Source organism: Triticum dicoccoides, chromosome 7A, assembly GCF_002162155.2.
Source record: "Triticum dicoccoides isolate Atlit2015 ecotype Zavitan chromosome 7A, WEW_v2.0, whole genome shotgun sequence".
In the NCBI taxonomy this organism is placed as follows: Eukaryota; Viridiplantae; Streptophyta; class Magnoliopsida; order Poales; family Poaceae; genus Triticum; species Triticum dicoccoides.
The window spans coordinates 32454518-32467662 of NC_041392.1; the positions used below are offsets into that span (position 1 = coordinate 32454518).

The following is a 13145-nucleotide window of genomic DNA, read 5'->3' on the forward strand; positions in this document are numbered from 1 at the left end:
CTTTGGGCGGTCACTCCGTTTAACTCTTCGCCGCAGACGCCAAGAGGCATGGAGCTTGTCGCGAATCTTAGAGTCAACTCCACTTTGAGTAGTCCTCTCGGAAGATCGCCGCGGGATCATACACAGGACTCGTCCTCAACTCCTTCACCGTGCGCTTTGTTTGCATCGCAGCCCGCGCCGCATTCTCAGCCGGCATCATCGCAGTCCGCTGCCCTCCAGTCGGTGCAAGACACCGGCGGCTCGGCGGGGCGCCTGGAATCTTCTTCAGTGCACCTACAACCTGCTGCGAAGGTGGCGTCGCAGCCGCCGCCGCCGACGCGGACGGCGGCAGCCAAGCCGGCCGTCTTCAAGCCGGTGCAGGCCGCCAGAGGCATAGCGGGACGTCCGGTCACGCCTGTGATGAGCCGGCAACCCATGGCTTCGGTTGAGGCGGACAAGCATGCAGCTCACGTGGAGCTAGACATGCATGCAGCTCACGTAGAGCTAGACATGCATGCTTCTAGTGGGCTTGGACGTGTAGGCCTACCCCAGGGTGTGCAGCCATGCATAGTTGAACCTACGGCTGCTGTTCAGTCTCAGTCGGAGCCGGACGTGTCCACTGCTGCTCTTGGGTCTCAGGCAGAGCCTGACGTGGTCGCCTCACCCATGCCTGCAGTCAGGCCATCTTTGGCAGCGGCGCCACGTGTACCGGCGGTCGAGATTGCCGGGGAGGGGGTTGCTACTCCACCCTCATCCCCTCCTCCGGCAGCAGTGCATGCGCGACATCCTTCACCGGGGGTGACATCCACACGCCGAAGTGCTCGACATGCGGTGGCCGATGATGGAAGGACGGACACCGACGAGGACTCTTTGACCAAGGCTATGCGGCGTAAAGCTGTGCAGAACCTTGACAACCAAGGTACTTCGTCATCGCCCAAATCATTTTTATCTTTTTCTACTACATCCATTGTTGCTAAGTTAAATAATGTGGGTGTTAGTCTAGGAAATAATGAGAATGATATTTCTGTTTCCGCAAACGCTTTGAGACATTTGGAATATGACCGATTGAAGGTTACTCCACAAGTTTCTAGCAAATCTTTTATCTCACATCTAGATGAGGAGGAGCTGCATGCCACATCAGATGGTCAGCTACTCGCTCATGTAGTAGGGGAGGTTTCGGACGTGGGTTTGGAGGAACCCGGGCTTAGTTCATTGATTGAGCTTACAGCTTCCGGTCGTAAATCCAAGTCTGGTCGGTCGAAAAAAGGTCGTAAACCCTATAAAAGGGCGAAATTTTCTAAATCTCCTATTGTTTCCTCATGAATGGCATGTTCTTTAATAGCAGAGGTCTTGGTGACTTGGCTAAACATCTATTCATTGCGGAATGTAATAGGGATTACAATTTAGATTTTTTGGCTTTATCTGAAACGGGAAGACGTGATTTCTCAGTAAGTCTGCTTAACCGCCTTTCTGGTGGGATAGATTATAACTGGATTTCACGACCACCTCGAGGTCGTTCTGGGGGCATTTTACTCGGCGTTAACACAGAGACTATGGATGTTTTGGCTAGTTCGGAAGGCGAGTTTCATATTAAACTCCATATCCGAAACAAAGCTGACAACTTCACATGGACCCTCGTCGCCGTGTATGGGGCAGCCCAGGATGAACTCAAGGCCGTTTTTCTCCGTGAACTGGTTAATCTAGCGAAAGATAATCCCTACCCCATTCTTATTGGTGGGGATTTTAATTTGCTACGATTTCCAAGCGAGAAAAGCCGAGGTAGGTTTGATAATCACTGGCCTTTCCTTTTCAACGCTGTCATAGACAGTCTAGATTTGCGAGAGGTTTCAATGATTGGAAGACAGTTCACTTGGGCGAACAGTCTTTCGGAGCCGACATATGAGAAACTAGATCGCGTTTTAATGGATACCGACTGGGAATCCAAATTCCCTATGGTTTATATTCGCGCTCTTCCTCGTATAGAGGCTATCTCAGACCATGCACCCATCCTCTTAACCACTGGATCTCCACGTCCACAACACCGACGCAAGTTCAAGTTTGAACTAGGTTGGTTACATCGAGATGGATTCTATGATATGGTCAAGGAGGTGTGGGATAAACCGGTTGCCGAGCCTACCCCAATACACAAATGGAACAACAAAATGCGTGCATTACGTAAGTTCCTTCGTGGTTGGGCTAGGCACACTGCGGGTATCCTCAAAAAGGAGAAGCTTCGTCTTTCATCCATTATTGATGATTTAGAAGCTTTGGCAGAGATTAGAGCTCTCTCTGACCTCGAATTAGAGATCAAGAGTCAATCGAATGCCAAGTTAGCTCGCATGTTGCGCGAGGAGGAACTCAAGTGGTACCAACATTCAAAATCTCAGTTTATCCTCAAAGGTGATTCGAATACGAGATATTTCCATGGTGTCGCCAATGGTAGACACCGGAAGAAACTTATTCATTCCCTACAATAGGAGGAGGGCATGATTGAAGGGCATGAGCAACTTAAGTCTTATATCACTAGTTATTATAAAAATCTATTCGGGACTCCTCAGGAAGGAAACTTCTCGATGGATGAGTCTCGAACAGATGACATCCCCCAGGTTTCTGATGCGGAAAATAGCCTTCTAACAGCTCCATTTTCTGAGGAGGAAGTTAGAAAGGCAGTTTTCCTAATGGAGCATAACAAAGCACCGGGTCCAGATGGTTTTCCCGCTGAGTTCTACCAGAACTTTTGGGAGGTCATCAAACATGATCTCCTACTCTTGTTTGGCTGCCTTCATGTTGGTCAACTAGAGTTGTTTCGCTTAAACTTCGGTGAAATTATTTTAATACCTAAGGTTAATGAGGCTGAAAGGATACAACAATATCGTCCAATATGCCTCCTTAATGTCAGCTTTAAAATCTTCACTAAGGTAGCGACTATTAGGCTCAATTCGGTTGCTGAACATGTGGTTCGTCCTTCTCAAACTGCTTTTATGCAAGGCAGGAACATCCTAGATGGGGTTGTTGTCCTTCACGAAACAGTTCATGAATTGCATCAAAAAAAACTGAATGGGGTAGTTCTTAAAATTGACTTTGAAAAGGCTTATGACAAAGTCAAGTGGTCTTTTCTTCAACAGACTCTCAGAATGAAAGGATTTTCTGCAGAGTGGCGCGCAATGATTCATAGTTTTGTGGCTGGAGGTAGTGTTGCCATTAAAGTCAATGATGACGTTGGCAACTATTTCCAACCAAAGAAAGGATTGCGACAAGGTGACTCAATATCGCCCATGCTATTCAATATAGTGGCGGATATGTTAGCGGTCATGATTGAGCGTGCCAAGGTTGATGGCCAAATTGATGGGGTAGTGAATCATCTAGTGGATGGTGGTCTTTCTATCCTTCAATATGCCGATGATACGATTCTCTTTATGGATCATGACCTCGAGAAAGCAAGAAATCTGAAATTAATTTTATCAGCATTCGAGCAACTCTCAGGGCTTAAGATAAATTTCCATAAAAGTGAATTGTTTTGTTTTGGCGAGGCTCAAGACGAGGCCCATCTGTATGCCGACCTGTTCGGATGCGGGTTGGGCCAGTTTCCGATCACTTATTTGGGTATACCGATACATTATCGAAGACTCACAAATGCTGAATGGAAACACGTCGAGGAGAGACTACAAAAAAGGCTTAGCAGTTGGAAAGGTAAACTGCTATCTCTGGGTGGGAGGTTGGTCCTCATAAATTCAGTACTAAGTAACATGGTACTGTATATGATTTCCTTCTTCCAATTGCCGAAAGGAGTTTTACATAGATTGGATTACTTCCGATCAAGATTCTTTTGGCAAGGAGATAGCGAGAGAAAGAAATATCGGCTGGCTAAATGGAGTGTGGTTTGCCGTCCCAAGGACCAAGGCGGGTTGGGAATTCATGACCTTGAGGTTAAGAATAGAGCCCTCCTTGGCAAATGGTTATTTAAGTTGTTGACCGAAGATGGTGTATGGCAAACCCTTCTTAGGAGAAAATATGTGGGTTCAAAGGCGATATCCCAGGTATACTGGAAGCCTGGGGACTCTCATTTTTGGGCGGGATTAATGGCAACGAAGAAATATTTCTTCCGCTATGGGTCCTTCTCAATTAAGAATGGCTCGGAAATTAGATTCTGGGAGGATAAGTGGTTAGGTAATGCTACTCTCCGGGAACAATATCCAGCTCTATACAATATTGTACGTCACAAGAGTGATACTATTGCCAAGGTTTTGGAATCATTTCCGCCCAATGTGACGTTCAGAAGGGATTTAATTGGACCTAGACTTCAATCGTGGAACATATTACTTCAACGATTATCCACGGTACAGTTGTCACAGGGGTCCGATTTATTTCGTTGGAACCTACATGAGAATGGGCAATTCTCAGTGGAATCTATGTATAGAGCTTTGATCCAGTCTGACGTGCCAGTTGATATTAATAAGAAGATCTGGAAGATGAAGATACCTCTTAAGAATAAAATCTTTGCATGGTATCTTCGTCGCGGAGTCATTCTTACTAAAGATAACCTTATTAAGAGAAATTGGCATGGAAGTACGCAATGTGTATTTTGTCCGCATGATGAGACAATAAAACATTTGTTCTTCCAATGTAAATTGGCTCGTTCTATATGGTCAGTCATCCAAATAGCTTCTGGCTTGTACCCTCCTTGTAGTGTTGCTAATATATTTGGCAATTGGTTACATGGGATTGATCACAAGTTCAGAAGTCTACTTAGGGTGGGAGCGCTTGCCGTGATTTGGTCGCTTTGGCTATGTAGAAATGATAAGATTTTTAACGATAAAAGTACTTCGCTTATGCAGGTTATCTACAGATGTACTGGGACGCTTCGTTTATGGTCCTCTCTACAACGAGTGGAGAATCGAGACCTGTTTACGGAGGTGTGTACACGATTGGAGGTTACGGCGAGGGATACTTTTATCCAACATGGGTGGCAGCATGATCTTAGGATTGGGCCACCGACGGTTTAGGCGCTATACAAATATACTTTCTTTGTATTTCGCCTTCCTTTTTTATTTTTATTTTTCGCTTGTTGTGAGGATATTGTTGGCTGTGTGCATCTCAGTTATGCAGAGGCCGGGTGTTACTTAAACCTTTTAAGTAATAAAGCGCCCCTTTTCGAAAAAAAGCTAAAAACGGAGAAAATATATAGTTTTAAATGTGCAAGGGAAAAAAGGACTCAAGGGAAAGTAGCTAACGCATGTCAAATCCAGCCTAACTCGCGCATACTGTGATGCTGATTACTATTTCAGTAGTATTTCTGTATGACACTGAAAATGAGGACAGTCATATTCACAAGATGAGAAACAAAGGCTTCTTGCTCATCCTGAAATTCACAGATTTGGAATTGCACAGATGTACTAACCATTAGAATAGCACCTAAACACTTACAAGCAATAAGAATGAGAATTATAAGGGTGAAAAGTAACTTGGCCGCATCAGCGTTAATACAGGACCATTTGCCAAAGTAGAGAATGCTAATGTACACACTACCATATAACTAACACTTGCATCATATTGCAATTGCAATGTCATATGCATGGAAATAAAGTAATTAAAGACGGAGGGCAAGCTTACCACTTCAAATAGTTGGCGGGGCCAAGGACAGTGGGAGATCGGCATACAGGTCGCTAGTTATGGCACAGCGACCAGTCTGACAGAACCACTCAATCTGAAATGTCTGGAGATTCAGTGAAAAATAATCAAGTACTAGCCTGTTCTGTTGTGGATACCCAATTAGGAGCAAGTATCCACCAGCTACACCCAAGATGCCATAGCGATAATTCACCGGCAAAGGGATTGCGGACTTTGATTGCCACTGGTTTGCGCCATTCTCATCCTTAGGATGCAATACATCATACACGAGATGGTATTTGTACACACCAGCTTCAGTATGCTCAGAGATAGTAAGCATCCCAAGCCTTCCTTCTGCTGCCTCCACAATGGCCATGTCCCACTTACAAGAGCCAAGTGGAGGCGGGAGGTCAACAGGGGAGAACTCCAGCCTTTGTGCATCGAGCACGAGCAGCGTGTCTTCCGGACAAACCTCCAAGCAGAAGCATCCATGGGCGTAGTAGGGTCTGACATCAAACATCCCAACATGTCAAACGTGATGGGATCAGCGAGCCATTGCCCGGCGCAGGAAGAGAAGACGAAGAGGACAAGCTTGGCTGTGCACCGCACCAAGCACATGACTCTGAAGTCTGTGAATGACGAGTCCTCGTCGTCGCCGGGAGGAGCAAGGAAGGGCTCGCAATGTATGATGTCCGGTCGATGGACTTGGTCGGCTAGATGGTCGGGGAGGGCAGGCAGCAGGAGGTACCGGCGGTGCAGGGGGTCGCAGACAGCGAACTCCCTAACCAGGTCCCGGCGGTTGTAGTCGCCGCCGGTCCGCTCGGGGGCGGGGGAGAAAAGGGCGCGGCCGTCGCGGGACGGCGGGAGGAAGGAGCAGGAGAAGTCGGCGTCGGCTAAGGTGGCCGCCGCCGCGGCGGAAGGGTGGGGCGGCTGGGCGGGGATGAGGCCGCCGCAGAGGATGCCGAGGAGGGGCGGCGGGTGGAGGGCGCGGAATCGGCGGAGGAAGGGATGGCTGGTGATGACGCGGCGGAAGGAGACGCAGGCCGCGGAGGCGCGCGCGAGGTCGGCGGCCGTGGGGAGGCGGCGGAAGATCTCTTCGAGGAGTTCATCTGGGAGCGCCATTAGAGTAGGGCAGAGGACGAGGATGGGAACCAGCAACGAGCAGACGATGGGGGATGACAATGAGAGCAAGGTTCCCAATCCTCACTGGTATTTGTGTATATGCAGTACGTATCAGACAATATACGATTGGTTTACGGATTTGCTATTTTACAGTCAGCTGCTTTTTCAATTCATCGTCATTCGAATTTCTGTCCGTCCATTCTCGCGCGAAGATTCGCGCTGGTTTTCTTTTTTTCTTCGCGCTGGCACTCTGTTCGCTCGGTTTGGTTTGCTGTTGTGGGTTCGGTTTTCTTTATCTCAACTCGAAACCGTCCCGTAGCGGTACTATTGGTTTTTGTCGTGCTTGAATTTCGGAGTGGGTGTTGTCTCCCTTTTCATTTGGGTCGCTCTGTTTCGATAAGGCCGGGGGAGAGAGCTCGAGCGGCGAAGGAGAGAGGCGATTCCGAGCTATTTCACTGTTCGATTTTGATTTTGTCCTCCCTATTCTCTTCGCCCCCGGTTGCCGAGATTGGTTCCCCTAATCCCCTGCCGGTCCCGGGTGTTTTTGCTTGTGCTCTGGTCGTGTAGTTCCAAATCTAGTTGAGTTTTCGTCTTCATGGATGTCTATTTGTTGTTCTTCATGGATCCGCCCAATTTCGCCCCCCCTCCCTTTTGTGCTCGCCTGCGTTGTGAGGAGCTTTTGTAGTTGCGGGTTCTAGGGTTTTCGTTTTGCTGTGTAGATGTGGATGTAGGCTTTTATATTTGTTTTATTTTGTGTTGTAGATGGTGGAGGTAGGCGTACTGCTTGTTGCAGCGGGTGATTTCCTGTTTTCTGCTAGCTTGGGGTGTATGTTCCCTTGTCGTTAGGTGACAGTTGGGGATGATCTGGCCTGCTTTTTTGTAGTTGTAGGTGGCTGCTTATGATTTTCCCCTGGTAGCTGAGGCATGTCTGAATGTGTTCCAGCAAGCTCTCTGAATTTGATGCTTCTATTATTGTGTAATTTTACCCCCCGAGACTTGTAATGTAGCTCAAAAATACAGTGGATCATACCCCCAGAATTACAGTGTAACTACTGTGTAATAGGTTTGCAGAACCTCACTGTCCCATCTTTTGCAGTCTAATTCTGCCATTTTTACAGTGCAATTATCATGCTTTACAGTGTAATTCTCCCATATCTATAATTACTGTGTGATTCTCCCAAATACTGTGTTATTTATTGTTTAATTACAGTGTTATTTGTGCTAGCAGTACTGTGTAATTTCCCCCCTAATTCCAGTGTATATTCTTGATTACAGTGTATATTCCCAGATATGCAAGATTTTTCAATGTATTTATGCCAGGAATCACCGTGTAATTTGTCCTAGTATGTCCACAGGAATTTAGCCCAATTACTCATGTACTGTGTATATGCAGATCTTTCAGTATATTATGCCTGGAATCACTGTGTAATTCGTCCTATTTATGTTCACAGTAATTTAGCTCAATTACTCATGTAATTTACAGTGTATTCGCCCAGATTTACAGTGTTTTTATGCCCTGGAATCACTATGTATACGCCCAGATCACTGTGTAGTTTACTTTGTAAATTTAGCCCAACCACTCATGTAATTACAGTGTATTTCCATATAGTTTTACACTGTAATTTGTATGGTTACAATGTAATTCCGTAGAGTTTTTCACTGTAATTTGTATGGTTTGAGGACTGTAATTTTTGTATGACTTACAATGCAATTCACCAGAGTTTTACATTGTATTTCCCTAGACTTACATTGTAAATTTGTATGTTTGAGGACTGTAATTTCAGTATGACTTACAATGTAATTCATCAGAATTTTACACTATATTTCCCTAGAGTAATTTCAGTATGACTTACAATGTAACTCATCAGAATTTTACACTGTATTTGCCTAGAGGACTTTAATTTCAGTATGACTTACAATGTAATTCATCAGACTTTTACACTGTATTTTCTGTAGAGTATTACACTGTAATTTGTGTGCTTGAGGACTGTAATTACAGTATGACTTATTATGTATTTCTCCAGAGTCTTACAGTGTCTATGCGTTTAATATTCAGTTGTCTAGTTTGTGGTTTTGTAGCTTCTAGATCTAGGTCTGGGGATTGTTGGTTGTAGTGTTTGCGTTGGTTCTGGTTTATTTGCCTAATGATTTTTGCCTTTGTGATTTTAGGTTTGGTTCAATGCGGAAAGTTTCTCACAAGGATGTACCACTAGTCTCTTCTCTTGAGAGTGCAGATTCTCTGAATGATCTGTTTGTGCCTAATGATCTTGCAGATGATGGTTCTAATCCTATGTCTTTGGTATTTATTTCTTTTTCTTCCCTAGTTTTAATTAATTTGAATTATTTCTTTTCATTTTTAATTTTATGTGTATGTTCACTTTAATTTTATTTCAGGAAATCTCTAGTGATGATGGAGGGCTTGACAAATCTCAAGTAAATTCTTTTTCATTTACGTGTATGTTCACTGTAACTTTATTTGTTTCTTCGGAGGCAAGTTCAAGCAAAGATGTTTAACTGCTCTTTTGCTTCTACTTTTTGTTGTCAGGTGTGGTCAGCGAAGCTGGAGGGAGGGACTGCATGGGGTTCTCTTGCTCTTTTGGTTTAGTTGACAACCGGGTCTTCTTTTTTTAGTCCGACCCGTTTAGTGGGAACGAGCAGTATCAGTGGTTTTGGGCAATAAAGATTTCAACAGGACATTGGTCAGAAAATTTGAATGATATCCAATTGGAAATCATTCAAATGTCAAATAGACAGTCCCGTTGGTTTATATTGCGCACTAATATCTGACATGATCACATGTCGATATTAGGGATATAATTAAATGGTTTGCATTGGGGACAATAAGACTTGAATCCTGATAAATCCACGATAAATGCGAGCAGTAGGACTTGAATCCTGATGGATTGGGATACCACTGTCCACCTAACCATGCAACCACAGGTTGGCTCATATTATTAACCTTATTTAGCTCTAAATATAGGGACAAACATGGTGAACGGGTGAGATGTGTTGGATCTCCAGAAGTCGCTCTTTTTATATCAGTATAATTTAGCCTCGTATACCTACTCAAATTTCAACTTCTTAAATTTAAGGAGTTAAAAAATGTACTCCCTCCATCCTAAAATGTAAGACCTTTTTGGTATTATACTAGTGTATAAAACGTCTTACATTTTAGGACAGAGGGAGTAGTTTTTATCCGAACTCTTAAACTTAATTCCGTAAAAACAAATCACACAAATTCGATTCAACCTACATTCCATAACATTAATTTAAATATAGATAGCACAATTCTATTCAAACTACATTGTATAACATGAATTTAAACAAATCAATTAAAAAAAATATAATCTTCTCCCTTCATGATCATCGCCCAATCCACAATGTTCTCGAAGTCGGAGTCGCTGGAGCAATGGTCGATGACCTCCACACCAGACGGTCTGGCCCCGTAGGCACCATTCTTCCACTACTCGAGGACCTGTCGCACCTCAGGGACGAGCTCCGGATGATTCCGGTGGAGCTCGACCATGTATGCCTCGTCGGCGCGCGCCGTGTCGATCCGCTCGAAGACCTGTCGTATAGTGCATGGGCGATTTTTTAGGTTTTCTTTTTGGTTTTTTCGTGTTTGGTTTGGGGCAGGAAAGCGGCAGCATTGTCCCGTGGTAGGACTAGTGTACTCCTCCCATTCCGTTGGTGTGTTTTTTCTGCCGATTGAGGGCATGTGGAGTTGTCTCTCAGGCGGGTCTCCTATGATATAATCGGTTGAGATTTTCGGTGGATCCGTCTGGATTTTCTCCAGGTTGGCAATTTACTTCACAAATCACGGCCACTGGTGTCTCCTGGTCTGCATTGATGACTTTCGGGTCGCTGCTTCTACATGCTCCTAGCCCATAGGCAGAATCGAGCTATGCTCATGTCGCGCAATGCGGTGAATGTAGGAGGAAGAAGACTTTCACACTCTCAAGATTTTGAATGTATTTATATTTTTGTATGTGTATGTTTGTAAGGACCTATGATACTTAATATATGGTCTTATGCCTCTTTGCAAAAAAGTTATTATTTATTCCAAGAATGAAAAATACCACTCTATAAAATAATATACTATAGAATGTGCAAAGCTATTAAGGTTGACTTGGGGTACAAATGAAGTTTTGTTAGTATTGCAGAATATATTGTAGAATGAGGAAAGCTATTAAGGTTGACTTGTGGTACAAATAATGTTTTGTTAGTATTGCAGAATTTATCATTGATCTAGGAAACTTGTACCTCCTTGAATCGATACTCTATTCTCATTCGAAACTTCTTGGTACAAACTCATGCACTCGGGGCCCCAACTAACTTACATCATATATACTCTACCACGAGTGAAATCAACTGAATTCGAGGAACTTCACGTTGAGGAGAATAGGATGGAGAGAGGCTGGTGTAAGCACCACCTGGCTGGAAGATTCCCAAGCCCTTCCATATACTCTAGATTTTTTTTCTATTTGCATAGAATTCTAATTGAAGATCTTCGTCATGATATTTATCATTCACTGTTAGAGTCTCAACCAATATATTTAAGAATACACAAAACACATATACACTATATATTTATGCAAGTGTCACAAATTATTCGAAGAAGCATAAGATTTGTCATTTTCCCATATTTGGATTTGGTTCATTTATGTTTGAAGATACAATGCATTGAAAATATATAACTTCAAAAGAAATTTCAAATTATAATTATTCATCAGCAATGTTTTTTATCAAACATAAATAATTGATAAACAATTATTAAAGTTAAGTATAAATAATTTGACATTGTCATTTCAAAAGGCCTTCAAAAAATGATCTACTGAAAACTTAGCTTATTAAAATTTTTTATCCGTTTACATAGAGTGTAATTGAGAGCAATAAAGAAACATGTTGTTATATGTGTATGCACCCAAATGTGTTATATTTCACCATTTTTAACTAACAGAGGACACCGAACTTTAATTTCCATTACAGAACTATCTGAAAAATCACAAATCTACTGATACAATGTTGATGTTTACACAAATCATCCAACATTAGCATTTTTGGTATAAACTTGTAGCACCTGAACAACGGATATGATTAAACATTTCCTAGTCTCATAGTCTTATCATTGTACAGTCTAAATTGGTAGCCCAAACTATAGAGTAGGTGGGTACCGAGAATCGGACGAACGAAAGGAAAAGCTAAACTACAGAGAGTAGCGGCTGTGTGTTAGAACTACTTGTGCTCATGCATAGTACACACACACACTAGTGTTGCTCACACTTGAGGCTTGAATGAATTGATAGTGAAATGGCTTGAGTTACAACCGGAAGTCTTGGCGTCCTTCTATAGGAGATTACAAACCGCCTTTGAGTTGTCCTTTATCCATTCATTTCACTAGATTTATACTGGTTATTATATGTTTCGTTCATGAGCCTGCCTCTTTTTCCTTTTTGTAAATAAGTTAGTGAGAGCATCTGGTGACCTCTAGGTGTTCACAGGCACATGCCAATTCTTTTTTTACCACTCTAATCTTGGCGTTTATTTTTATTTTTGTTGAGGAGAAGGATGAGGGGAAGACCCCATTCGGGCAAAGAAGCGCCCAAACCATGGCCCATGGAGGACGAATTTCAACTTCTTTGTCACACGCCTACGTCGCACAGGGTGAGCCTCTGGCAAATTACTTTTGTGGAGCATCTATCACAGGTCCTAGCTAATTCATGGGCCTCATCTAGTATATAGAAGTCACCATTGGCCGCGTGAAAGGAAGAAGAAAAAAGAAGAGGAAGAGAGACTTCCATGTGGGGACTATCGTTTGTGGAGTCACTAGTGCAGAACCGGGCTTTAGCATCGGTTCGTAAGGCCCTTTAGTGCCGGTTCTGTAACCGGCACTAAAGGGTGGGGACTAAAGGTCCCCCCTAGTACCGGTTCAGCATGAACCGCCACTAAAGGGCCACCACGTGGCACGAGCCAGCGCCGGGGGCGGGGAGACCTTTAGTACCGGTTGGTAACACCAACCGGTACTAAAGGTTTGGGGGGTTTTGGGTTCATGATTTCTTTTCCCTTTAATTTTGTGTTTTCCCTTTAATTCTTTTTCATTTGCTGATATTTTACGATACTACATATTATATTGTACACATTATATGCATATATATATATATATATATATATATAGTGTTACTATTCATCAACCAGGGTGCAGAATAAGTTATTCTTCACTCGAGGTAATCTTACAATCATTTCATAATTAAATTACATTTCGAATTCAAATAGTTACATTCCTATTGATTCACTACGTAAAATTTGACATAAGAAAATAAAAATATAGGTCATAAGACAAGAAAAATTGCAGTTTATGTGTATTTTAGACTATGTTTTTATGTTTTAATTTTACATAACATAAAATACTTTTTACAACGATTATATATTTTCTTACG

General features: G+C 43.1%; 2 protein-coding genes across 2 annotated transcripts; one reads left to right on the forward strand and one right to left on the reverse strand.

Moving 5' to 3' along the window:
• Positions 1-382: 382 nt before the first annotated feature.
• LOC119328056 lies at positions 383-5087 on the forward strand. Its single transcript, XM_037601102.1, has 2 exons — positions 383-898; positions 4815-5087. The coding sequence occupies exons 1-2, from the start codon at positions 400-402 to the stop codon at positions 4952-4954; spliced, it is 639 nt and encodes a 212-aa protein (XP_037456999.1). The 5' UTR covers positions 383-399; the 3' UTR covers positions 4955-5087.
• A 173-nt stretch (positions 5088-5260) lies between these two features.
• Positions 5261-6758, reverse strand: LOC119332963. The gene is made up of 3 exons (XM_037606032.1): positions 6105-6758; positions 5801-6045; positions 5261-5338 (listed from the first exon to the last, which is right to left on the reverse strand). The coding sequence occupies exons 1-3, from the start codon at positions 6706-6708 to the stop codon at positions 5261-5263; spliced, it is 927 nt and encodes a 308-aa protein (XP_037461929.1). The 5' UTR covers positions 6709-6758.
• Between the last annotated feature and the right edge of the window lie 6387 nt (positions 6759-13145).